This window comes from Saccopteryx leptura, chromosome 10, assembly GCF_036850995.1.
Source record: "Saccopteryx leptura isolate mSacLep1 chromosome 10, mSacLep1_pri_phased_curated, whole genome shotgun sequence".
Classification (NCBI taxonomy): Eukaryota; Metazoa; Chordata; class Mammalia; order Chiroptera; family Emballonuridae; genus Saccopteryx; species Saccopteryx leptura.
Genome location: NC_089512.1, coordinates 50672374 through 50699624, shown reverse-complemented (window position 1 = coordinate 50699624; position 27251 = coordinate 50672374). Strand labels below are relative to the sequence as shown.

At 43.5% G+C, this 27251-nt stretch overlaps 1 protein-coding gene, 1 non-coding gene and 1 pseudogene across 2 annotated transcripts; 2 read left to right on the top strand and 1 right to left on the bottom strand.

Moving 5' to 3' along the window:
• The window catches only part of LOC136382484 (metallothionein-1A-like), a 269363-nt pseudogene that overhangs the window by 48415 nt on the left and 193697 nt on the right, over positions 1-27251 (bottom strand).
• BRK1 (BRICK1 subunit of SCAR/WAVE actin nucleating complex) lies at positions 234-19704 on the top strand. Its single transcript, XM_066351332.1, has 3 exons — positions 234-390; positions 17955-18037; positions 19065-19704. Exons 1-3 carry the CDS (start codon positions 273-275, stop codon positions 19089-19091), a joined length of 228 nt encoding a protein of 75 aa, XP_066207429.1. The 5' UTR covers positions 234-272; the 3' UTR covers positions 19092-19704.
• On the top strand, positions 7050-7187 carry LOC136382685 (U8 small nucleolar RNA). The gene has a single exon (XR_010747307.1). It is a non-coding gene; the product is annotated as a U8 small nucleolar RNA (small nucleolar RNA).

Here is a 27251-nt window from a genome sequence, read left to right as displayed (position 1 = left end):
GACGCGGACCCACGCTAGCGGTAGCGACCCTCACATCCAGTGACTTTGTTTTGTGGTGGGTTGAAGACTCTTGACGCCTACGCATTCTATTCTCGTCGGAGTTGAAGTGACAGGTTTCAGGGGCGTGGTAGCAGAGGATAAACGCAGGCGAGGACGTGACGTCGCGCAGGCGCACCACAATGCCAAAGGATGGGTGTGGGCTGGCGGCGCAGGCGCACGGTCGTCCTGGAGGATCGAGGCGCTTGCGCAGTCGCTTTACTTAGGCAGCAGCCATGGCGGGACAAGAGGATCCGGTGCAGCGGGAAATTCACCAGGACTGGGCGAACCGGGAGTACATTGAGGTCATCACCAGCAGCATCAAGAAAATCGCGGACTTTCTCAATTCATTCGGTCAGTGGGTGATCAGCGGGAGGCGGGATGGAGGGAGTCCTTGGAGGCAGTTTGGCCGGGGTGCTGAGAAGCTTTGAAAGGGCACTCGCCGGAAGTCCTTAACTCCTGCTGCTTTTCGCTTCCTCCTTCAGGTCCCACTTTCCTCCTCCCTCCCTGACCCTGAGGCCCTACTGGGCAGTTCCTGTAGGGTTATCCTGTTCCATGCTGAGCTCATCGGCCTTATTGCCATCATTCCGCAGCCATTAACCTGTCCTTTTCCCGGACATGTCAGGCAGCCCTAACTACTCTCTGCGTTTTATCTTCCATAGTGTCCCTGCTTCCTTTGTGCTCCGCTTCCTTTCTAGCTCCCACTTTACACTCAGAATGCACCTTCCAGAACATAGCCGTGGCCGTGTCGTTGCCCCTGACGGTTCCCCATTTTTAGGATCGAGTCGAGACCCTTTAGCGCCCCTTTACTTGCTCCTTCAGCCTTCTCCTGACTGTCCTTTCCTGTCTCCCGTTTGCTGTGCTGAAAGTGGTAGGAGATGAAGTCAGAAATAAAGCCCAGCCTGACCTGTGGTGGATAAAACGTGGACCTGAAATGCTGAGGTCGCTGGTTCAAAACTCTGGGCTTGCCTGATCAAGGCACATATGGGAGTTGATGCTTCCTGCTCTCCTCCTTTTCTCTCTCTCTCTCTCTTCTCTCTTTCTAAAAATGAATAAAATTTTTTTTAAAAATCAAAAATTAAAAAAAAAAAAAAAGGAAATAAGGTCCACGTTGTTTAAAGCTACGGAAATCTCTGTATTGCTAGTATCCAGCCGGCAGTAGGTGTTCTATCTGCTTCTACCAAAATCTTTCCAAGGCATGGCCTACTCTTTTTTTTTTTTTTTTTTTTAAGACAACAGTCTTTTTTTTTTTTTTTTTTTTATTCATTTTTAGAGAGAGAGAGAGAGAGAGAGGAGAGAGAGACAGGGGGGAGGAGCTGGAAGCATCAACTCCCATATGTGCCTTGACCAGGCAAGCCCAGGGTTTCGAACCGGCGACCTCAGCATTTCCAGGTCGATGCTTTATCCACTGCGCCACCACAGGTCAGGCTACTCTTGGTAGTCTTTATTCTGTATCCTTCTGGAAAGCAAGCCTGTAACAGATTCCCATCCCATGGTCCTCAGGTGTTTAAGAGAAATTGGGTCCTGGCTAGATGTATGTAATCACAAGGTGTAGGGGGAGAAGGAGCGGGAAGCATCAGCTCCTAGCAGTTGTTTCTCTATGTGCCTTTACCAGACAGACCTGGGGTTTTGAACCTGAGACTTCAGTATTCCAGGTCAACACTTGATTCACTGCGCCACCAAAGGTCAGATTTTTAAAAAAAAAATTCATTTGTTGATTTTTTTTAGAGAGAGAGGAAGGGAGAGAGACAGAAACATCAACCTGTGTTGATGTGCCCTGTCCATGCTGGAACCTGCAACACCTGTGTATTGGGGACAACGCTCTAACCAACTGAGCTATCCATCCAGGGCTAGAAATGTCTTTATTCTGTTTTATTAGCAAAGAAATACCTACTCTGGGCGTGACCTGTGATGGCACAATGGATAAAGCCTCTACCCGGAACACTGCAGTCACCAATTTGATACCCTGGGCTTGCCTGGTCAAGGCACATATGGAAGTTGATGCTTCCTGTCCCCCTTCTCCCCTTCTTTCTCTCCTCTCTAAAAATGAATAAATAAAGTTAAAAGGAAAAAAAAAGGAAATACCTGCCCTGAGATTTTATGAAATGTCAGTCACATTTTGTGATTGATAGAGAATAAAGACTCTTGTTTTTATTCAGAGATTTCCAACAAGTCTTAAGCTGAGGAAATAGACTCCAATCTTCAGGAGCCGGAAGAAATGGCTTCCCTTAGCTTTTCTTCTCCTTCTTTTTAATTGAATATATTAGAGTGATACTAAATAGCATAATTATACAGGTTTCAAGTCGCCAACTCTACAACACATCTTTGCACACCATGTTGTGTGTTCACCCTACCTATTACTCTTTTTTTTTTTTTTTTTTCTGAAGCTGGAAACAGGGAGAGACAGTCAGACAGACTCCCGCATGCGCCCTACTGGGATCCACCCGGCACGCCCACCAGGGGCGATGCTCTGCCCATCCTGGGCGTCGCCATGTTGCGACCAGAGCCACTCTAGCGCCTGGGGCAGAGGCCACAGAGCCATCCCCAGCGCCCGGGCCATCTTTGCTCCAATGGAGCCTTGGCTGCGGGAGGGGAAGAGAGAGACAGAGAGGAAGGCGCGGCGGAGGGGTGGAGAAGCAAATGGGCGCTTCTCCTATGTGCCCTGGCCGGGAATCGAACCCCGGTCCTCCGCACGCTAGGCCGACGCTCTACCGCTGAGCCAACCGGCCAGGGCTCTACCTATTACTCTTAAAGTGATTACAGTGGCCTGATATTTGGAATGGTTGCTAGGTGGTTTTTGAAGATGTTAGAAAGGGAATTTAGCTCTTTAAAGAAAAGAACAATTAATTACGAGTAAGAACAGAATTATGGCCTGACCAGGCGGTGGTGCAGTGGATAGAGCGTCGGACTGGGATGCAGAGGACCCAGGTTCAAGACCCCGAAGGTCGCTGGCTTGAGTGTGGGCTTATCTGGTTTGAGCAAAGCTCACCAGCTTGTACCCAAGGTCGCTGGCTCGAGCAAGGGGTTACTTGGTCTGCTGAAGGCCCACGGTCAAGGCACATATGAGAAAGCAATCAATGAACAACTAAGGTGTCACAACAAAAAACTGATGCTTCTCATTTCTCTTTGTTCCAGTCTGTCTGTCCCAATGTATCCCTCTCTCTGACTCTCTGTCTCTGTTAAAAAAAACAACAAGCAGAATTATGAAGCAAAATTAAATGTTAAAGTAGCACTGGCTGGATAGCTCAGCTAGTTAGAACATTGTTCTTGTACATCAAGATTGCAAGTTCAATCCCTGGTCAGGGCACATACAAGAATCAACCAATTGCCGGACCTGGGGTGGCTTAGTGGATTGAGTGTTGACCCGGACACTGAGAACCCTGGTTCAAAGGAAACCCCAAAGTTGGTAGCTAAAGCATGGGCTTGCCAGATTGAGCATTGAGTGACTAGCTTGAGTGGAGGATCATCAACATGATTTCAAGGTCACTGGCTTGAAGCCCAGGGTCGCTGGCTTGAGCAAGAGGTCACTGACTCAGTTTGAACCCCCCCCCTCAAGGCACGTATGAGAAGTAATCAATAAACTAAAGTGAAGCAACTATGAGTTGATACTTATATCTCTCCTTCTCTCTCTCTCTCTTCCTGTCTCAAAAAAGATCCCAAACAAAAGAACAAAAAATCAACCAATTAATACATAAAAGAATAGAACAGCAAATCCATGTTTCTCTTTCTAAAAATCAATAAAATAAAAATTTTAAAAAGTGCCTGACCCGTGGTGGCACAGTGGATAAAGCATCGACCTGGAAAGCTGAGGTTGCCGGTTCAAAATCCCTGGGTTTGCCTGGTCAAGGCACATATGGGAGTTGACTCTTCCTTTTCTTTCCCCCTTCTCTCTTTATCTGTCTCTTTAAAAATGAATAAATAAAATCTTTTTAAAAAATTTAAAAAAGTTAAAGCAATCTGAAATAGTTATAAAACTGGTGAAGGCTGGCAATGTCACAATACAAGTGTTTAGACCAGTGATAGTCAACCTGGTCGCTACCGCCCACTAGTGGGTGTTCCAGCTTTCATAGTGGGCAGTAGCGGAGCAACCAAAGTATAAATAAAAAGATAGATTTAACTCTACTAAGTTGTTTTATAAAGACTTATTCTGCCAAACTTAGCGAAAATCTGACATAAAGTACTTGGTAAGCAATTATTATTATGTGCTTTAACTTGCTGTAACTCTGCTTTATAAAGTTTATAAAGTTACTTTCTTACTTTATAAATCACCATTACTGTGGAACTGGTGGGCGGTTAGAAAATTTTACTATTAACAGAGATACAAAAGTGGGCGGTAGGTATAAAATGGTTGACTACCCCTGGTTTAGGCAAATACCAACAGGCCAGAAACTGGATAAGTCATAAGGATATGCTTGAGTATATTATCTTGGCATTGGATGGCCCTGGATGGGCATGTATGGGAATGTATTTTTCCATTCTAAACACTTAGTATGACTTCTTAGTTTTGATGTATATCTGTGAGTCTTCTATTGAGGTTAAGATAATACAACTTGGTTGTACAAAGATTTAATACTTTACTTTGAGGAGGCATCTGTAGCTCTCTGAAAATGGCAGCAATACTAACAGTCGTCATCCTGACTCAGAGAGTCTGTTGGCCATGTGCTTTGGAGAAGGGACAGCTTTTGCCCTGTGATTCCAGCTAGTAAGAGTAGAGTTACAATCTTTTTTGGTTTTCTCTTTAGTGTTGGAGCACCACCTGAACCTGAGCACATACTGTTATCACTCATAACGTCCTAACACTAGGCCTGTACTAGGAATTGGTGAAGTTTCTAAAATTAGATTGTCACAGATGATAGTATTTTATTTTTATACTTTTATTCTGTTTCTAAGGCTAATATGTGCATAGAAATGTAATGAAAAATAGAAAATGTGATTATTTTTAGATCTCAGTTTTCTTTAAAAATTGCAATTTTTGATTAATTTTAGAAACATTGATTTTTTATTTTTATTTATTTTTATTTTTTTAGATGTTATTTATTAAGCCCTGGCCAGTTGACTCAGTGGTAGAGCGTCAGCCCAACATGTGAAAGTCCCATGTTTGATTCCCAGCCTGGGCACACAGGAAAGGCGTCCATCTGCTTCTCCACCCTTCCCCTTCTTCTTTCTCTCTATCTCTCTCTTCTCTTCCTGCAGCCAAGGCTCTATTTGAGCAAAGTTGGCCTGGGCTCTGAGGATGGCTCCATGGCCTCTGCCTCAGGCACTAGAATGGCTCTGGTTGCAACAGAGCAACGCCCCAGATGGGCAGAGCATCGCCCCCTAGTGGGCTTGCTGGGTGAATCCCGATCGGGAGCATATGGGAGTCTGTCTTTGCCTTCCCACTTCTCACTTCAGAAAAATACAAAAAAAAAATTTTTTTTTTCACCAGCTATGCATCACAAAGCTGAGAATTTTTTTTTTTATTCATTTTAGAGAGGAGAGGGAGAGACAGAGAGAGAGAGAGAGAGAGAGAGGAGAGACATAGAGAGAGAAGGGGGAGGAGCTGGAAGCATCAACTCCCATATGTGCCTTGACCAGGCAAGCCCAAGGCTTCGAACCAGCGACCTCAGCATTTCCAGGTCGACGCTTTATCCACTGCGCCACCACAGGTCAGGCCAAAAAAATTTTTTTAATTTATGGATTTTACAGAGAGAAGGGTGGGGAACAAGAATTAGTTACTTCACTTAGTTGTTCATTGGTTGATTGTCGTATCTGCCTTGGCCACGTAAGCCCAGGGTTTCAAACCAGTGACCTCAGCATTCTAGGTTGACACTATTCACTGGGTCACCACAGGCCAAGCAAAAAATTAATTTGTTTTTCCACTTATTTATGCATTCATTGGTTGATTCTTACACGTTCCCTGACGGGATTGAACCCACAACCTTGGCGTATTGGGATATACTATAATAAAACCAACTAAGCTACCTGGACAGGGCCTTAAATCTCAGTTTTTATACTTTGCCAACAGATAGATATAACATGCCAGTTGTGACCCAGCTCTGTGTCAGATACTATGGAAAGGAATTATTAGGAAGAAATGAACATCATAGCCACTCTAAAGAAAGTTAAAATTTTGTTGGAGAAATAAGACTTACCTGCAAAAAAAATTCAGGAAAAAGATTTGCCTGACTGATGGTGGACCCCTGGATAGAGTGTTGATCTGAGATGCTGAGGACCCTGGTTTGAAACCTCAAGATTGGCCCTGGCCAGTTGGCTTAGTGGTAGAGCTTCAGCCCGGCATGTGGCTGTCTGGGGGTTGATTTCTGGTCAGGGCACACAGGAGAAACACCCATCTGCTTCTCTATCCCTCCCCCTCCCCTTCCCCCTCCCCCTCTCCCGCAGCCATGGCTCGATTGGAGTGAGTTGGCCCCAGGTGCTGAGTATGGCTCCATGGCTTCTGCCTTACACAGTGAGAAGAGCTCGGTTGCTGAGCAACGGAGCAATATCCCAGATGGGCAGAGTATTGCCCCCTAGTGGACTTGTAGGGTGGATCCTGATCTGTGCACATGTGGCAGTTTGTCTCTGCCTCCCATCCTCTCTGAATTAAAAAAAAAAGCATAGGTTGCCGGCTTGGAGCGTAGGATCATAGACACAACCTCATAGTTGCTGGCTTGAGCAGACTTGATTTTTATTTATTATTTATTTATTTAATTTTTGGCAACAGAGAGAGACGGACAGATAAGGACAGGCAGACAGGAGGGAAAGAGATGAGAAGCATCAATTCTTCGTTGTGGCACCTTAGTTGTTCATTGACTGCTTTCTCAATATGTACCTTGACCAGGGGGCTACAGCAAAGCGAGTGACCCCTTGCCTAAGCCAGCGACCATGGGGTCATGTCTATGATCTCACGATCGAGCCAGCAACCCTGCACTCAAGCCGGTGACCTTGGGGTTTCAAACCTGGGTCTTCCACATCCCAGTCCGACGCTCTAGCCACTGCACCATTGCCTGGTCAGGATGAGCAGACTTGATTTTTGATCATCAGGTAGGATAATTCTTATCTAGTCCTCTTTTGGGAGGGCATATTGGAACATGATAATTGGAGATTGCATGATTCATGATTAACATTTCTGCATGATAAGAAAGAAAAAAATGATTCTTGTAGGGTAAGGCTATGTGCAGAAGAGTTCAGATAAGAAGCTGTCTGTTAACTGGCATTTGTTAGCAGTCATAATGTATACAACTGTCACCCCTTATCTACTGTTTCCCTTTCCATAGTTCAGTTACTTTCAGTCAACTGTGGTTTGAAAATATTAAATGGAATATTCCAGAAATAAACAATTTTTAAGTTTTAAATTGTATATGGTTCAGAGCAGCGTGATGAAATCTCTTATTGTCCCATTCTCTTCTGCCCAGGACATGAACCATCTCCTTTTGTCCAGTGTATCTACGCTGTAGATACTATCTGCCTATTAGTCACTTAGTAGCCAGCTGGGTTACCAGATCCACTGCTGTGTTTCCATAGTGCTTGTATTCAAGTAACCCTTGTTTTACTTAATAATGGCTCCAAAGTACAAAAGTTGTGATGCTGGTAATCATGGTATGCCAAAGAGAAGCCATAAAGTGCTTGTTAAATATGGTCAGTAGCATAATGCTACATCACAGTGCCTACGTCATTTACCTCACTTCATCTTATCTCATAGGCATTGTATTATCTCACATCATCGTAAGAAGGATTAGTACAGTACAATAATATATTTTGGGAAGCCCTGGCCAGGTTGCTCAGTGAATAGAGCATTGTTTCAGTGTGCCAAGGTCAAGGGTTCGATCCCTGGTCAGGGCACCAATGAGTGAACAACTAAGTCAGCGGTTCTCAACCTGTGGGTCGCGACCCCGGCGGGGGTCGAACGACCAGAACACAGGGGTCGCCTAGGCGTTCGACCCCCCCCCGCCGGGGTCGCGACCCACAGGTTGAGAACCGCTGAACTAAGTGGAACAGCAAGTTAATGCTTCTCTCTCTCTCTCCCTCCTCCTCCCCCAGCTCCTTTTCCTCTCTCACCCCATTGCTCTCTCTCACCCCATTCTTTTTTCTCTCTCTCTTTCTCAAATCAATGGGGGAAAAAATTTAAAAGATATTTTGAAAGAGAAAGACCACATTCACATAACTTGTTATACTTGTTCTATTTTATTATTAGTTATTTTTATTAATTTCTTTTTTTTTTTTTTTTTTTTTTCAGAGACAGAGAGAGTCAGAGAGAGGGATAGACACGGACAGACAGACAGGAATGGAGAGATGAGAAGCATCAATCATTAGTTTTTCATTGCACGTTGTAACACCTTAGTTGTTCACTGATTGCTTTCTCATATGTGCCTTGACCGCAGGCCTTCAGCAGACCGAGCAACCCGTTGCTGGAGCCAGCGACCTTGGGCTCAAGCTGGTGAGCTTTTTGCTCAAACTTGATGAGCTGGCACCCAAGCTGGCAACCTCGGAGTCTCAAACCTGGGTCTTCCACGTCCCAGTCCAACGCTCTATCCACTGCGCCACTGCCTGGTCAGGCTTATTAATCTCTTACGTGCCTAATTTTATTTTTAAAATTTATTTATTTTAGAGAGGAAGGGAGAAAGAGACAGAAACATCGATCTGTTTCTGTGTATGCCTTGACTGGGGATCAAACCAGCAACCTTTGCACATCTGGGTGATACTTTAACCCAGGGGTCCCCAAACTTTTTACACAGGGGGCCAGTTCACTGTCCCTCAGACCGTTGGAGGGCCAGACTATAAAAAAAACTATGAACAAATCCCTATGCACACTGCACATATCTTATTTTAAAGTAAAAAAACAAAACGGGAACAAATACAATATTTAAAATAAAGAACAAGTAAATTTAAATCAACAAACTGACCAGTATTTCAATGGGAACTATGCTCCTCTCACTGACCACCAATGAAAGAGGCGCCCCTTCCGGAAGTGCAGCAGGGGCTGAATAAATGGCCTCAGGGGGCCGCATGCGGCCCACGGGCCGTAGTTTGGGAACCCCTGCTTTAACCAGACAAGCTATCTGGCCAGGGCTTATGTGCCTAATTTATAAATAAAACTTATGTATGTATGTATGTATGTATGTATAGGGAAGAACATGGTATATATAGGGTTTGGTATTATCTGTGGTTTTAGGCATCCACTGGGGTCTTGGAATGCATTTTTTGTGGTTAAGGGGGGGTCATCAAGCATCCTGACGAGAATGCATTATCAAGCATCCTCACAAGAATAACTGACATTTTCAGTTAAAGTCTCTTGATAATGTACACATAAATGACACTCTGTTTTCAGATTTGTTCATCTGTTGAATGCTTTCCCTGTATTTTGTTTGAACCAGTATGTATTTAATAGGCTCTGAAATATAACCAAAGTTTCTAGAGTTCCACATTTTATATTTCTCAACAGTGCTTATTCATATAGTCCAATAGCATTGTGTTGTTCTTGGATTCTGATTATTACCAGGTTGACAGAACAGCCATCCAGGAAGGAACCCTCCCTCTCACCACCCACCCCTTCAGATAATTTTGGCTCTTTTTATGGGAAATGACAGATTGTCAGTGATAACATTAATGCTGTTACTGAATAGCACATATGATATGCATTTGAAATTCTAAAAGCCGGACTGAAAGAGATATGGTCCTGTTGGGCAGGCATGGCAGTGTATTAAGGAAAGGAAGGGCGCTGGTATGCTTCCACTCAAGCTATACCTGGACATTAGAAGAAGCAGTACTGCACTGGCTTCTTCGCTCCATTGGTTAGGAATGTTGGCCTGAAACAACAAGATTGTGGGTTCAATTCCCAGTCAAGCCACAAGAGAAGTGACCATCTGCTTCTCCACTCTTCCCCATCTCCCTTTTCTTTATCTCTTTCCCTCCTACAGCCAAGGCTTCACTGGAGTAAGTTGGCCTGGGCGCTGAGGATGGCTCCATGGACTCACCTCAGGTGATAAAATGGCTCTGGTTGCAACAACGCAACGCCCCCTGGTGGATTTGCTAGGTGGATCCCAGTAGGGCACATGCAGTAGTCTCTGCTTCCCCACTTCTCACTTAAGAAAAAGACTATTTAAATAATGCACGACTGAGTGGAACAACAAATGCTTTCCTTCCCCTTCCCCCTCTTTCTCTTCCACAGGTCAGACAATAAAGCTATTTTTGAAAACAGATAATGAAGAGCCCAACTGATGGGTCGTGGTGCAGTGGATTGAGCATTGGCCAGGGACGCTGAGAGCCCCAGTTTAAAACCCCGAGGTTGCCAGCTACCAGCTGAGTGGGGACTTGTCGGCTAGAGTACAGTCTTGTCTTGAGTGCGGAGTTGCAGCTTGAATGTGGGGTCACTGGCTTGAGTGAACACTGGCTTAAAGCCTAAGGATGCTGTCTTGAGCCAGGGGTCACTGGTTGAGCTTGAGTCCTGTTCCCCCCCACCAGGCAAGTAGGAGAAGCAATCAATGAACAAAGTGAAGCAACAAGAGTTGATGCATCTCATCTCTCTCACTTCCTCTCTTCCCTTCCTATCACTGTGAATGAATAAATAATGAATGAATGAATGAAAAGGGTAATAAAGAGCAGCAGTAAAGATGGATGAGTGGAAAAGGATCTAATATGGAAATAAAAAGGAACTAGAAAGTGGAAGAATTGGGGTATAAGCAGATTTTAAGGGATGCGGAGAATGAATGATGGCCTCAGTGGCTTAGAAAGATGGTAACAGTGTGCACTAGGACAGTGTGATGGGAAAGAGTACCAAACTGGGCAGTGAGGGAACTGAATTGTTGTTGTTTTTTGTGGGAGAGACAGAGAGAGGGACAGATAGGGACAGACAGTCAGGAAGGGAGAGAGATGAGAAGCATCAGTTCTTCGTTGAGGCTCCTTAGTTATTCATTGATTGTTTTCTCATGTGCCTTGACCAGGGCTACAGCAGACCGTGACCTCTTGCTCAAGCCAGCGACCTTGGGCTCAAGCTGGTAAGCCTTGCTGAAACCAGATGAGCTTGCGCTCAAGATGGCGACTTCGGGGTCTCGAACCTGGGTCCTCCTCATCTCAGTCCGACTCTCTATCCACTGCACCACTGCCTGGTCAGGCGGGAACTGGGTTTGTTTGTTTTTTGTTTGTTTGTTTGTACTTTTTCTGAAGCTGGAAACAGGGAGAGACAGTCAGACAGACTCCCGCATGCTCCCGACCGGGATCCACCCGGCACGCCCATCAGGGGTGATGCTCTGCCCACCAGGGGGCGATGCTCTGCTCCTCTGGGGCATCACTTTGCCGCGACCAGAGCCACTCTAGCGCCTGGGGCAGAGGCCAAGGAGCCATCCCCAGCGCCTGGGCCATCTTTGCTCCAATGGAGCCTTGGCTGCGGGAGGGGAAGAGAGAGACAGAGAGGAAGGAGGGGTTGGGGGTGGAGAAGCAAATGGGCGCTTCTCCTATGTGCCCTGGCCGGAAATCGAACCCGGGTCCCCCGCACTCCAGGCCGACGCTCTACCGCTGAGCCAACCGGCCAGGGCTGGGAACTGGGTTTTGAACTCAGCTCTGCTATGCTATTGTCTCATCAGTTACCCATGATGGCCCTCCACTTATCCAAGCTGTGGTTTATCCACTTGTAAAATTACGTAGTGGGATCACACTAGAGTCAATCTTTTGTTCAATTAATATACCAGAATCTAGCTATTTTTTTCGGTGAACTTTTATGTGCCAGGCAAGACCCAAGGTTACAAAGATTTATAGAGTCAGTATCTGCCTTTTTATTTATTTATTTTTTTGAGAGAGAGAGGGAGACAGAGAGGGAGACAGAAAGGGAGAGATTGGAAGCATCAACTCATAGTTATGTCACTTTAGTTGTTCATGGATTGCTTCTTATATGTGCCTTGACTGGGGGATTCAAGACGAGCTAGTGACCCCTAACTCAAGCCAGCGATCTTGGGCTTTAAGCCAGCAAACTTGGGATCATGTTGATGATCCTGCACTCAAGCTGGTGAGCCTGCGCTGTTCATTGTTTATTGCTCATTGGAGACTTTGAGGTTTCAGACCAGGTCAATGCTCTATCCACTGCGCCACATCTGGTTAGGCTATATCTACCTTTGATTAACTCATTTTACTAGGGAAACAGCCATGTAAATAAATTATAAATTACAGGTACATAAATATCATTTAGTTTTGTTGCATGAACATTTTCTCTTGTCATTAAATATTCTTCAAACTGGTATATATATTTTTTCAAACTATAAGAGAAAGTTTATTGCCTGACCAGGCGGTGGCGCAGTGGATAGAGCGTCAGACTGGGATGTAGAAGGACCCAGGTTCAAGACCTCGAGGTCGCCAGCTTGAGCACGGGCTCATCTGGTTTGAGCAAGGCTCGCCAGCTTGGACCCAAGGTTGCTGGCTTGAGCAAGGGGTTACTCAGTCTGCTGAAGGCCTGCGGTCAAGGCACATGTGAGAGAGCAATCAATCAACAACTATTGTGTCGCAACAAAAAAAAAAACCCTGATGATTGATGCTTCTCATCTCTCTCCGTTCCTATCTGTCCCTCTCTCTGACTCTCTCTCTGTCTCTGTAAAAAAGAAAAAAGAAAAAAGAAAAGAAAAATAAAAAAATAAGAGAAAGTTTATTAAGGAAGTCTGAGAAGTAGAGGAAATGGACTCAAGAGGTAACTGGCCTGGGGGAAAGCGGAGGGAGAGCGGAAAGGCACAGGAGTGCTTTCATGTCCAAACTGGTCACTTTTTTTCCATTGATTTGAGAGGAATGAGGAAGAGTGGGATTGAGAGGGGGGGGGGGGAAGAGAAGCATCAATTCATTGTCCCACTTAGTTTCATTTACTTGTGCACTCACTGGCTCCTTCTCATGTACTCGGGATTGAACCTGCAACCTCGGTGCACGGAGCCACCTGGCCAGTGCTCATACTGGTAATTTGTAGTGGCTGTTTTAATAGTGTTTCCTAGATATGTCATACTTTATCAAAGCTTTGCTAAGTAGTAGTGGCGAACCTTTTATTTTCTTAAGTATTTATTTTATTGATTTTTGGAAGAACAGGAAAGAGACAGGAACATCTGTTCCTGTATGTGCCCTGACTGGGGATCAAACCAGCAACTTCTGTGCTTTGGGACGATGCTATAACCAACCAAGCAATTTGGCCAGGGCATAGTGAACATTCTTGATTGTTAAATTTTTATCCAAAGCAAGAAATGATAATCGAGGATTAACTATATTAGTAATTTACAAATTAGAAATTCCATCATAAATGTTTAGGTAAATAACAAAAAAGGGAGAATTATATCAATCTGGCAAAGACCTTTCATAGTTCCAAGTTGAAGGAGAATATTTAGATGAGTGAGATTTGGATATGATGAAATCAAAATTGAGGCAAGAGCCTGACCTGTGGTGGCGCAGTGGGATAAAGCGTCGACCTGGAACACTGAGGTCACCGGTTCGAAACCTTGGGCTTGCCTGGTCAAGGCACATATGGGAGTTGATGCTTCCTGCTCCTCCCCCTTCTCACTCTCTCTTTCTCTCTCATTCCTCTCTCTCTAAAAATCAATAAATAAAATGTAAAAAAAATTGAGGCAAGATCAGGGTATAGGAAGATTTGTTTCAAACTGGGTGCCAAAACACTTTTGCCTAACAGCCAGGAAAGATGAGAAGGAAGATTGTGAGCTAAATGTTAAATTTACTGAGTGGGAGTGCATCTCAGAGGGTGGACATTTTAAACTTAAAAAGTGATGATTATTGAGAGATGATTGAACAACAAAGTTGGAGGAAGTGGTAGGAAATAATTAGCATGTGTAGAAACCTTTTGCTCCTGTATGTTGAGAATGGTTATGGAAAGAGTAGTCAGGTAGTTTCTGTTAGAGATTTTTGCAGAATAAAAGTTATTTTAGGGAAAATCTAAGTTTCATTTTGAGTGAGGTGGTGAAAGATTAGAAAAGGTTAAGCCCTAGCCTGAATAGTTGAATTGGTTAGAGCAGTGGTCCCCAACCTTTTTTGGGCCACGGACCGGTTTAATGTCAGAAAATATTTTCACAGACTGGCCTTTAGGGTGGGACGGATAAATGTATCACGTGACCGAGACAAGCGTCAAGAGCAAGTCTTAGATGGATGTAACAGAGGGAATCTGGTCATTTTTTTAAAATATTATTTTTATTTTATTTTATTTTTTTATTTATTGATTTTAGAGGGGGGGAGGGAAAGAGAGAGAGAGAGAGAAAGAAAGAGAAAGAGAAAGGGGAGGAGCAAGAAGCATCAACTCCCATATGTGCCTTGACCTAGCAAGCCCAAGGTTTCGAACCGGCAACCTCAGTGTTCCAGGTCAACGCTTTATCCCAGTGCGCCACCTCAGGTCAGGCGGGAATCTGGTCATTTTTAAAAATAAAACGTTGTTCAGACTTAAATATAAATAAAACGGAAATAATGTAAGTTATTTATTTTTTCTCTGCGGACCGATACCAAATGGCCCACGGACTGGTACTGGTCCGCGGCCCAGGGGTTGGGGACCACTGGGTTAGAGCATAGTCTCAAAGCACAGAGGTTGCCAGTTCGATCCCCAGTCGGGGCACATACAGGAGCATCTCTGTCTCCCTGAAATCAATAAAATACTTTTTGATAGAGACAGAGAGAGAGTCAGAGAGAGGGACAAATAGGGACAGACAGACAAGAAGGGAGAGAAATGAGAAGAATCAGTTCTTTGTTGCAGCACCTTAGTTCATTGATAACTTGCTTTTTTTTTTTTTTTTTTGTATTTTTCTGAAGCTAGAAACGGGGAGAGACAGTCAGACAGACTCCTGCATGCGCCCCACCAGGATCCACCCAGCACGCCCACCAGGGGCAACGCTCTGCCCACCAGGGGGCGATGCTCTGCCCCTCTGGGGCTTCGCTCTGCCGCAACCAGAGCCACTCTAGCGCCTGGGGCAGAGGCCAAGGAGCCATCCCCAGCGCCCGGGCCATCTTTGCTCCAATGGAGCCTCAGCTGCGGAGGAGAAGGGAGAGACAGAGAGGAAGGAGAGGGGGAGGGGTGGAGAAGCAGATGGGCGCTTCTTCTGTGTGCCCTGGCCGGGAATCGAACCCGGGACTTCTGCACGCCAGGCCGACGCTCTACCACTGAGCCAACCGGCCAGGGCCTTTTTTTTTTTTTTTTTTTTTTACAGAGACAGAGAGTCAGAGAGAGGGATAGACAGGGACAGACAGACAGGAACGAAGAGAGATGAGAAGCATCAATCATCAGTTTTTCATTGAAACACCTTAGTTGTTCATTGATTGCTTTCTCGTATGTGCCTTGACCGGGGGCCTTCAGCAGACCAAGTAACCCCTTGCTCAAGCCAGCGACCTTGGGTTCAAGCTGGTGAGCTTTGCTCAAACCAAATGAGCCCTCACTCAAGCTGGCGACCTTGGGGTCTCTCGAACCTGGGTCCTCCACATCCCAATCCAAAGCTCTATCCACTGCACCACTGCCTGGTCAGGCTCATTGATTGCTTTCTCATATGTGCCTTGACCGGGCAGCTACAGCAGAACAGAGACCCCTTGCTCAAGCCAGCAACCTTGGGCTTAAGCCAGTGACATTTGGGCTCAACTGGTGACCGTGGGGTCATGTCTATGATCCCATGCTTAAGCCAGCAACCCCACGCTCAAGCTGGTGAGCCCAAGTTCAAGTGACAACCTCGGGATTTCGAACCTGGGTCCTCTGTATCCCAGTCCAACACTCCATCCACTGCGCCACCACCTGGTCAGGCTCAATAAATAATTCTTTTCTTTTTTCTTTTTCTTTTTATGTTTTTGCAGTGAGAGAGAGGGGGGACAGACGGGGACAGACAGACAGGAAGGGAGAGAGAGAGAAGTATCAACTTGTCATTGCAGCACTTTAGTTCATTGATTGCTTTTTTATATGCCTTGACCTGGGGGGCTTCAGCTGAGCCAGTGACCCATTGCTTAAACCAGTGACCATGAGGTCATGTCTATGATCCCACGCTCAAGCTGGAGACCCCACATTCAAGCCATCGACCTCGGGGTTTTGAACCTGGATCCTCAGTGTCCCAGGGCAATGCTCTACTGTGCAACCACCTGGTCAGGCAATAAAATTTTTTTAAGAAAAGAGCCTGACCAGGCGGTGGTGCAGTGGATAGAGCATTGGACTGGGATTCAGAAGACCCAGGTTCGAGACCCCGAGGTTGCCAGCTTGAGTGCGGGCTCATCTGGCTTGAGCAGAAAGCTCACCAGCTTGAACCCAAGGTCGCTGGCTCCAGCAAGGGGTTACTAGGTCTGCTGAAGGCCCGCGGTCAAGGCACATATGAGAAAGCAATCAATGAACAACTAAGGTGTTGTAACGCGCAATGAAAAACTAATGATTGATGCTTCTCATCTCTCTTCGTTCCTGTCTGTCTGTCCCTGTCTATCCCTCTCTCTGACTCACTCTCTCTGTAAAAAATAAAAAAAATAAATAAAAATTAAAAAAAAAACAGAAAAGGAATTTTGCATAAGGAATATGGGCTTCACAAGGTGTTTTATGTTCAAGTTTTCTCATTCTGAAAGGCCTGTACAAATACTGATGAAAGGTTAAGTGCCCTCCTAGAGCAAGAGTAGTGATATGGCTTCCATTGACTTAGAAATGCTGACACCTTCCCTTCTCCCCATTGTGTATGTTGCTTTCTTGGCCTCTGCTTACCCTGTTGAGATTGAGATTATTTTCTTCCTCTTGTCATTTTTTCTCTCTTGAAACTTTTAATTTGCCTATTAGCAAATGGTCATTTGTACAGCCTTGATCTATTAGTTTTCTATTGCTGCTATAACAAATTACCACAAATACAGAGGCTTAAACCACATAAATTTATTATTTTTTTAATTTTTTTAAATTTTTATTTTATTATTATTATTTTTTTTTTTTTCTGAGGTTGGAAACGGGGAGGCAGTCAGACAGACTCCTGCATGCGCCCGACCGGGATCCACTCGGCATGCCCACCAGGGGGCAATGCTCTGCCCATCTAGGGCGTTGCTCTGTCGCGACCAGAGCCATTCTAGCGCCTGAGGCAGAGGCCACAGAGCCATCCTCAGCGCCTGGGCCAACTTTGCTCCAATGGAGCCTTGGCTGCGGGAGGGGAAGAGAGAGACAGAGAGGAAGGAGAGGGGGAGGGGTGGAGAAGCAGATGGGCGCTTCTCCTATGTGCCCTGGCCGGGAATCGAACCCGGGACTCCTGCATGCCAGGCCAACGCTCTACCACTGAGCCAACCGGCCAGGGCATAAATTTATTATTTTACAACTGTGTAGATCAGAAGTCCAACACTGGCTCATTGGGCTGAATCATGATGTCAGCAGGGTGCCTTCCTTTCTCGAGGTCTAGGAAAGGATTTGTTTTTTCACCCATTGGCTTGTTAGTACACTTCAGTTTCTTAGATCTACAGGACTGACATCCCTGTATTTTTGCTAGCTGTCTCCTGAGAGTGTTCCTAGCTTTTAAAGGTCACTCGCATCCCTTGGCTCATGATCCCCTTTCTCCATCTTCAAAGCCAACAATGGCAAGTTGAGTACCTCTCACACTTCGAATGTCTTCTGCCTTTACTCTTCCTTTCTCTTCTACATTTATGGGTTTGTGATTAGATTGAGGTCATCTACACAATCCAAGATCTCAAGGCTCTTAACTTTAATCATATCCACAAATTCCCTTTTGTCATGTAGGATACATATTCACAAATTCCAGGGATTAAGATATAGACATATTTGGAAGCTATATTCTCTGCCTACCACATTTGGTAGAAAGTCTAAGTGGCTAAGACTTTAGCCACTAAGATACTTCTTACGTTGTCCTCTCCACTCCCTTGCTTTGCCCACCTGTTCTCATGTGTACTCTGTATGATACAGCATTCCTCTTTTTTAGCTTAGGGGTGTGTGTGTATGTCTGGAATGACATTAATCCTGAACATCAGTCTCCTTTTACCAGATATGTCTTGTCGTTCAAGACTCGCAACACTAAATGAGAAATTGACAGCCCTTGAACGGAGAATAGAGTACATTGAAGCACGGGTGAGTATAACGGGCTAGATGCTTCCTCATGAGGCTAGGCAATGGCTGTGCAGGAGAGAATGCACATTTCTACTTTTCTTTTCTTTTCTTTGTTTTTTTTTTTTTTTTTTTTTTGACAGAGACAGAAAGAGTCAGAAAGAGGGATAGATAGGGACAGACAGGAAGGGAAAGAGATGAGAAGCATCAGTTCTTTGCTGCAGCACTTTAGTTGTTCAGTGATTGCTTTCTCATATGTGCCTTGACCAGGGGGTTACAGCAGAGCGAGTGACCCCTTGCTAAGGCCAGCGATCTTGGGCTCAAGCCAGTGACCTTTGGGCTCAAGCCAGCAACCATGGGGTCATGTCTTGGATGCCACGCTCAGGCCGGTGACCTTGAGGTTTCTAACTTGGGTCCTTCACATCCCAGTCCAATGCTCTATCCACTGCGATACCACCTGATAGGCCACATTTCTACTTGCTGAAAAAACCTAGAAGCAGAAATAGGTTTAGGGAAGTTAAGTACCTTATGTGAATTTAACCAGGTTTCTGAGACCCCAAAGCTGTCTTTTTTTCTCCCATTCCCTACACCTAGGATCTAAAATAAGATTTGTGTGTGTGTGTATATTTTTCCAAAGTGAGAAGCAGTGGGGACACAGACAGACTCTCGCATGTGCCAGACTGGGATCCACCCTGGCATGCCCACCAGGGGGCAATGCTCGGTACTCTGGGGTGTTGCTTCGTTGCAATCAGAGCCATTCTAGCCCCTGAGGTGGAGACCATGGAGCCTTCCTCAGCACCCAGGCCAACTTTGCTCCAGTGGAGCATTGGTTGCAGGAGGGGAAGAGAGAGATAGAGAGGAAGGAGAGGGAGAAGGGTGGAGAAGCAGATGGGCGCTTCTCCTGTGTGCCCTGGCTGGGAATTGAACCCGGGACTTTCACATACTGGGCCAACGCTCTACCACTGAGCTAACTGGCTAGGGCCTAAAATAAGATTTTTTTACACTTTCTAATCCTTTTCAATATTTCTAATTTTTAATTTTCCTTCAACAGGTGACAAAAGGTGAAACCCTCACCTAGAACTGTGCCAGGCTGCTGCTGGGAAGTTGCTTTACAGAACACAGGCCTACGTGGGAAAGGTCCCAGCAGCCTTCAGCTCCTTCCTCTCCTTAAAGAGCAACAGGGCTTACTCTTGTTTTTCTTTCTTTAAAAATGTGGCCTTTGGGCTCTGCCATATACAGCTGGCAGTGTGATGTGGCATGTGGGAGAAGTCCAGGGGAACTCTTGGAAATATTAGGCATTTTACCTTTTCAGTAACATTTTGTAGAACTACTTGTCAATATGTTTGAGGCGCTCAGAGCCAAAAGCCTAGGACCCTTTGTTAGGGTCCTCCCCACCTCCCTCTTTCTCTCTCAGACTTTCTTTAAAGTTCTCATTGCCTCTGCATTGATTCTGTAAACAGTCTTTGTCTCCCCCTACCTTTGTTGGGGGTGGCAGATAATCCTGGCTGAGATACTCATGCCCTGGCTAGAAAGCTGCCAGAGAATGTGGTTGCTAATCTACCAGTTTTTTTGTCCTTCTGGGGAGGTCAAGGCCAGGCCCCCATTTTGCTTGAAGGGACATTTTCAGAGTTTTCTTTCTGTCACTTGGGGTATCTGCCTCTGATACTTATGTAATAAACTCCTCGACTTTATCTGACTGCTGTGATTGTGGGGGGGAAGGAGATAGAGATGGGACTCGCCGATTCCGCGGAAATCTAATGTATGGGATTATTCTTCTAACATAAGAATTGCAGGTGTAGCTGCTTGATCAAAGCCTTGGTGGCTTACCAGTCGGAGCCCCTGTATTTGGACTTTTAGCTGACTAGTTTATCGTAGGAATCATTTGGTCATTCAGCAGACATTAGCTAAGTGCTTACTTTGTAGGTATGTTATGCTCTAATAAAAGATACAGTGTTGAACTAGGCATGATGCTTACAGTCTCTTGCAATACTAGCATTCATACAATTTAATTTAACTACAATCCAGGGTTTTAAAACCAAGGTTTGAAGCAAATAGTTTAAACAGAAGAGTCTAAAACTCTGTTATAGGTTCCAAAGCTTGATATAAGCTTGTGCCAACCTTCTTCTAAAGGCTATACAATCACATAGAGGTCATTCAGTACTGCCCTTTTCCTTTACTCAGTCCCTCCCATCCTGCCGTGCTCACACTATAACTCTGGGTTTACGAATCGTTCTCCAATTTCGTGTCTGCATCCTACAATATACATGAGTGCTGTTCTTATTGCCCAGCTGGATGCCTTGCAGAAGGCACGTGGTCAGTAAATACCAATTGAACCGATTTATAGAGCTCAAGCTGCTTTACACTTTAAAAAAAATTTTTTTTATTTAGTGATTTTAGAGAAAGAAACATCAACCTGCTGCTCTACCCAGCTGTGCTTTCATTGGTTGATACATTTTTTTAAAAAATTTCATTGATTTGAGAGAGGCATCAATTCATTGTTCCACTTAGTTGTTCCATTTAGTTGTATATTCATTGATTGCTTCTCCTATGTGACCTGACTAGAGATTGAACCCAAGATCTCAGCACACCAGGAAGATGCTTTATTCACTGAGCCACCTGGCCAGAGCCCAGTTGATTCTTGTATGTGCCCTGACTGATCAAACCAATACCTTGGAGTATTGGAGACGACACTCTAACCTACTGAACAACCCAGCCAGAGCAAGCTGCTTTGTATTTTTAGAAGCCCTGTTCAATCTTTGGAAGACAATTGTAAACAGTACTTTCATTTAGCCTGACCAATGGTGACGCAGTAGATAAAATGACCTGAAACACAGAGGTTGCCAGCTGGAAACCCTGGACTTGCCTGGTCAAGGTACCTAAGAGAGCGACCCCTATGAGTTGATGCTTCCCACTCTTCCTCCCTTCTCTCTCCTCTCTCTAAAATCAGTAAATAAAATCTTAAAATGTTAGCTTCATTTAAAAGTGGTATTTTTTTTTTCAAGTACAAGTAAAAGTTTAGAAAGTCACAGAGGGCCCTGGACCCCGGAGCACTGAGGTAGCAGGTCTATCCCGGCTCAGGGTATGTGTGAGAAGCAGCCAATGAGTGCGCCATTAAAGGGAACAAGAAGTTGATGCTTCACTCTCTCTCTAATCAATGGGAAAATTAAAAAAAAAAAAAAAGTCACAGAGGTAGAAAAAGCGAGCCAGCTAGGCATGGATGTACTCCAGAGAGAGCATAAAAATGGGATTTTACAGTGGAGACAAAACTGACATCCTTTGCTTTGCTAAGTGCTGGTTTTTTTTGGACATTATTGAGTGCATGTATAGTGTTTTTAACAGTCACTTGAGTTTATTATAATACCTTTTCTATTCTTGCTAGGATAAAGAATTAAGTACTTCTAGAGTTCAGGTTTATACTCTGGTTTCTCTTCAGATTGAATAAATATTTCGCCTTTTACTAAGTTCAGGTTTTAGGCTATCTGGTGCTCTGAAGTCAATTTAACAGATATTTATTGAATTCCTACTGTATGCAAGGACTAGAACATGAGATAATAGGGGCAAAAGTGATGATAATATATAAAAAATTCTTCAATGAAATTACACGTGAAAATGCTTAATAAATTTTTTATGGTCCTGTAGCTATTGGTTAATATATTAATATCAAAGTAATATTTTTTAATAAGTTAAGTGCCCTAAATAATACCTGTTGCTAATGGTAACCTGCTGCTTGTAAAGAGAGCAACTGGTAACATTTGATATGGGAGAGAAATGGATCTGGTCTCTTCTAGTAGTATCTCCTCTGTCTTACCTGGCACTTTAAGGTATCAATATTTTCCTGTTATCACACCCTTTATAAAACGAAGCCTTGGCTAAATCAAAGATATATAACTAATATTGTCTATAATTTATTGAGTGTTCCCATGTGCTAGATATGCTAAGTGCTTTATATACTTTATATCATCTTTAAGCCCTAAGAAGTAGGCATTTTTATCTCCATGTAATAGGTGAAGAACAACTTTAGAGAGGCTGAAACTTGTCCAAAGTCCTACAATGTAAGTGAAGGTACTGGAATTTCAACCTATACCTACTTGACTCAGACTGTTCTAACCATTCTGCTTCTGAATGTGGTATAACCAGATCTAAAACTTATTTTTTCATACCTTGTCCAGAACTGTTTCACTATATTCACATTAGATACTTTTAAGCACACCTATATATCAGGTCTACTGGAAAGTTCTGTCCGTTTCTATCACAAGTTTCGACACGTAAGCACATGTTTATTTGGCGCATGTGTGCCTCTCTATTTTTTTTATTCATTTTAGAGAGGAGAGGGAGAGACAGAGAGAGAAGGGGGTGAGGAGCTGGAAGCATCAACTCCCATATGTGCTTTGACCAGGCAAGCCCAGGGTTTTGAACCGGCGACCTCAGCATTTCCAGGTTGACGCTTTATCCACTGTGCCACCACAGGTCAGGTGTGCCTCTCTATTTTTATCACTTGATGTATACATACTGATGTAGCAAATTAACTAAAACAGAGTACCCATGAGTACACTAAAGCAATAGTGTACCCATGGCTACTGATAAAGTTCATTTACGGCTCTGTATTGATACGAATTTCAACAAGGAAGAATGCTACAGAAGCATGTAGAAATTTATTGAAAGTGTTTGGTGAAGGTACAGTTTCTGATAGGACATGCAGAAGATGGTTCGAAAAATTCGAAACAGGTGATTTCGACTTTTCTGATAAGCCACGTTCTGGGTGACCATCTTTTTTTTTATTTAAAAAATTTTTATTTACTTATTTTAGAGAGGAGGTGGGGAGAGAGAGAGAGAGAGAGAAGGGGGAGGAGGAGCAGGAAGCATCACTCCCATATGTGCCTTGACCAGGCAAGCCAGGGTTTTGAACCGGCAACCTCAGTGTTTCCAGGTTGACGCTTTATCCATAGCACCACCACAGGTCAGGCTGGGTGACCATCTTTGATCGATGACATTGTTAAGACCATGTTGGAGCAAGATCCTTTTCTGACAACATCGGAGATCACAGAAAGGCTTAATTCAGCTCAGCAAACCATTTCGGACCATATTCGGAAGATAGGATTGGTGTGAAAATATTCAAGATGGGTGCCACATGAATTAAGAAGAATTTGGATGATCGAGTTGTCATATGCCCATCTCTGCTTGCTCGGAACAAAATCAAGCCCTTCTTGAACCAGATGATAACTGAGGATGAAAAGTGGATTACCTACGAAAATATCGTAAGGGAAAGGGCATATTGTGAACCCGGAAAACCTAACCCTTCCACCTCTAAACCAAATTTGACTGAATAAGAATATGTATATGGTGGGACATTTGAGGACCAATACATTATGAGCTTTTAAAACCGAACGAAAAGCTCAATTCAGAGAGGTATTGTCAGCAACTGGATAATTTAAAGACAGCAGTCCAAGAAAAGAGGCCGGTGATATTCAATAGGAAGAACATACTGCATCATGATAATGCCAGGCCACATGCTGCTTTGGGGACTCGTCAAAAAATTGCAGAACTAGCCCTGGCCGGTTGGCTCAGTGGTAGAGCATCCGCCTGGCATGCAGGAGTCCCGGGTTTGATTCCCGGCCAGGGCACACAGGAGAAGCGCCCATCTGCTTCTCCACCCTTCCCCCTCTCCTTCCTCTCTGTCTCTCTCTTCCCCTCCTGCAGCCAAGGCTCCATTGGAACAAAGTTGGCCCGGGCGCTGAGGATGGCTCTGTGGCCTCCGTCTCAGGCGCTAGAATGGCTCTGGTTGCAACAGAGCAATGCCCAAGATGGGCAGAGCATCGCCCCCTAGTGGGCGTGCCAGGTGGGTCCCAGTCAGGTGCATGCGGGAGTCTGTCTGACTGCCTCCCCGTTTCCAACTTCAGAAAAATACAAAAAATACAAAAAAAATTGCAGAACTAGGCTGGGAAATTCTGTCGCATCCACCATATTCCCCGGAATTAGCACCCTCCAACTATCACTTGTTTTTGTCCTTACAAAATTTTTTGAAGGGCAAAAAATTCAAAAATGAAGAAGATATCAAACAAGCACTGGTTCAATTTTTTGCATCAAAAGATAAAACATTTTTCAAAAATGGGATATACAAATTGCCCTCACGCTGGCAAGAAATCATTAATAATAATGGCAGTTATATTATTTAATACAGTTTATTGATGGTAAGAAAAATTTGTATTTTGTTTTATTCCAAAAACAGACAGAACTTTCCGGTAGACCGTATATATGCACCTATATTTGTCTTACATGTCTCCTCACCATCCTTTTGTAAAGGAGGCTTCATGGGTTTTCCTTGCTGTGCCTGGCAAACACTGCTTGCATTGATGTCTATATTGTCTAGTTTCACTTTCCCCAGCTTTCTTTCTCTGAAGGTTTAATAGTGCGTGATATTTTCTGGAAGTCCTGGCTAGGGAATTTAATCAACTCCAGCACTTCCTGTAGTTATCTCTGGGTTAGAAATACTTCTGAAGCCAAAAGAGACAGCTGTATCCCCCTTCTGAAAGATCTTATTTGGTTAAGCTCCAGAAACTGGAATTTTACTCTCAAGTCATACATATCTTTATTCACAGGTTATTGTAGTCTGAAAATAGTGTTATGCCAAACCATTTCTTTCATTCCCAATATGTCACTTGTCTTACGTAGTTAAGAGTTCTGATCACAGGCATACTTTATTTTATTGGTTCCATATAAATTTTTGGAATATGTGTTCTATATCTTTGAAGTAAGTCATTGGTATTTTAATTGGTATTGCATTGAATTGATAAATTGCTTTGGGTAATATAGACATTTTAATGATGTTTATTCTTCCTAACCATGAGCACGCTATATGCCTCCACTTATTCGTATCTTCCTTGATTTCTTTTATCAATGTTTTATAATTTTCCGAGTACAAGTCTTTAATCTCCCTGGTTAAATTTATGCCTAGGTACTTTATTTTTTTGGTTGCAATGGTAAAGGGAATTGATTCCTTAATTTCTCTTTCTGACATCTCATTGTTAGTGTATAAAAATGCCTCTCATTTCTGAGTATTGATTTTATATCCTGCCACCTTGCTGAATTCATTTACCAGGTCTAGTAGTTTTTTGACTGTGACTTTAGGATTTTCTATATACAATATCATATCATCTGCAAATAATGATAGTTTTACTTCTTCTTTTCCAATTTGGATGCCTTTTATTTCTTTTTCTTGTCTGATTGCTGTGGCTAGGACTTCCAGAACTATGTTGAATAAGAGTGGTGAAAGGGGGCACCCCTGCCTTGTTCCTGATCTTAAGGGGATTGCTTTTAATTTTTGCCCATTGAGTATGATGTTGGCTGTGGGTTTGTCATAGATGGCCTTTATCATGTTGAGGTATGTTCTCTGTATTCCCACTTTGCTGAGAGTTTTTTTTTGTTTGTTTTTTTACAGAGGCAGAGATAGACAGGTACAGACAGGAACGGAGAGAGATGAGAAGCATCAATTATTAGTTTTTCGTTGCGCGTTGCAACTTCTTAGTTGTTCATTGATTACTTTCTCATATATGCCTTGACCGCGGGCCTTCAGCAGACTGAATAACCCCTTGCTGGAGCCAGCAACCCTGGGTCCAAGTTGGTGAGCTTTTGCTCAAGCCAGATGAGCCTGCGCTCAAGCTGGCGGCCTTGGGGTCTCGAACCTGGGTCCTTCCACATCCCAGTCCAATGCTCTATCCACTGCGCCACCACCTGGTCAGGCTTGCTGAGAGTTTTGATCATGAATGGGTGCTGGATTTTATCAAATGCTTTTTCTGCATCTATTGAAATTATCATGTGGTTTTTCTCCTTCCTTTTATTTATGTGATGAATCACATTGATTGATTTGTGAATATTGTACCAGCCTTGCCTCCCAAGAATAAATCCCACTTGATCATGGTGTATGATTTTTTTCATATATTGCTGGATCCGGTTTGCTAATATTTTGTTGAGGATCTTTGCATCTAAATTCATCAGGGATATTGACCTATAATTTTCTTTTTTTGTGTTGTCTTTGCCTCGTTTTGGAATCAGAATTATGCTCACCTCATAAAAGGAGCTTGAAAGTCTTCCTTCCCCTTGAATTTTTTGAAATAGCTTGAGAAGGATAGGAGTGAGTTCTTCTTTGAATATTTGGTAGAATTCACTTGTGAAGCCATCAGGCCCAGGACTTTTCTTTTTTGGGAGTTTTTTGATAACTGTTTCAATCTCATTTGTTGTAATTGGTCTGTTTAGGTTTTCTGATTCTTTCAGATTAATTTTTGGAAGATTATATGTTTCAAGGAATTTGTCCATTTCACCTAGGTTGTCTAGTTTTTTTGCGTACAGTTCTTCATAGTATTTTCTTACAATATTTTGTATTTCTGTTGGGTCAGTTGTTATTTCTCCATTCTCATTTCTAATTTTATTTGAGTCCTCTCTCTTTTTTTCTTGGTGAGTCTGGTTAAAGGTTCATCGATCTTGTTTACCTTTTCAAAGAACCAGCTCCTGGTTTCATTGATCCTCTGTATTGTTTCTTTAGCCTTTATGTCATTTATTTCTGCTCTGATCTTTATTATTTCCTTCCTTCTACTAGCTCTGGGCTTTACTTGCTGTTCTTTTTCTAGTTCTTTTAGATGTAGGGTCAAGTTGTTTATTTGAGCTTTTTCTAGCTTTTTGAGGTATGCCTGTAATGCTATAAACTTCCCTGTCAGGACTGTTTTTGCTGTGTCCCATAAATTTTGAGTTGATGTATGCTCATAATCATTTGTTTCTAGGAATTTTTTAATTTCTTCTTTGATCTCATTGTTTACCCATTCATTATTTAAGAACATGCTATTTAGTTTCCAAGTGTTTGAGTATTTTTCAGTTTTTCTGTTGTGGTTGATTTCTAGTTTAATGCCATTGTGATCAGAGAAAGTGCTCGATATGATTTCAATCTTCTTAAATTTGTTGAGACCGCTTTTGTGCCCTAACATGTGGTCTAGTCTAGAGAATGTACCATGAGCGCTTGAAAAGAATGTATATTCTGCTGTTTTAGGGTGAAAGGTTCTGAAGTCTGATGTTTCTTTGTTAATTTTTTTTCTTGAGAATCTATCTAATGATGTTAATGGGGTATTGAAATCCCCTACTATTATAGTATTGCTGTTGATCTCGCCCTTTAAATCCATCAGAGTCTGCTTTATATATTTAGGTGCTCCTATATTAGATGCGTAGATATCTATAACGGTTATATCTTCCTTTT

What these genes read in the sequence shown, in the direction of transcription:
- BRK1 (XM_066351332.1), top strand. Translation starts at nt 273, where the DNA reads ATGGCGGGACAAGAGGATCCGGTGCAGCGGGAAATTCACCAGGACTGG. An exon ending in GGACTTTCTCAATTCATTCG is followed by an intron (nt 391 to 17,954) that starts GTCAGTGGGTGA and finishes TCCTTTTACCAG; the next exon opens with ATATGTCTTGTCGTTCAAGA. An exon ending in TAGAGTACATTGAAGCACGG is followed by an intron (nt 18,038 to 19,064) that starts GTGAGTATAACG and finishes TTCCTTCAACAG; the next exon opens with GTGACAAAAGGTGAAACCCT.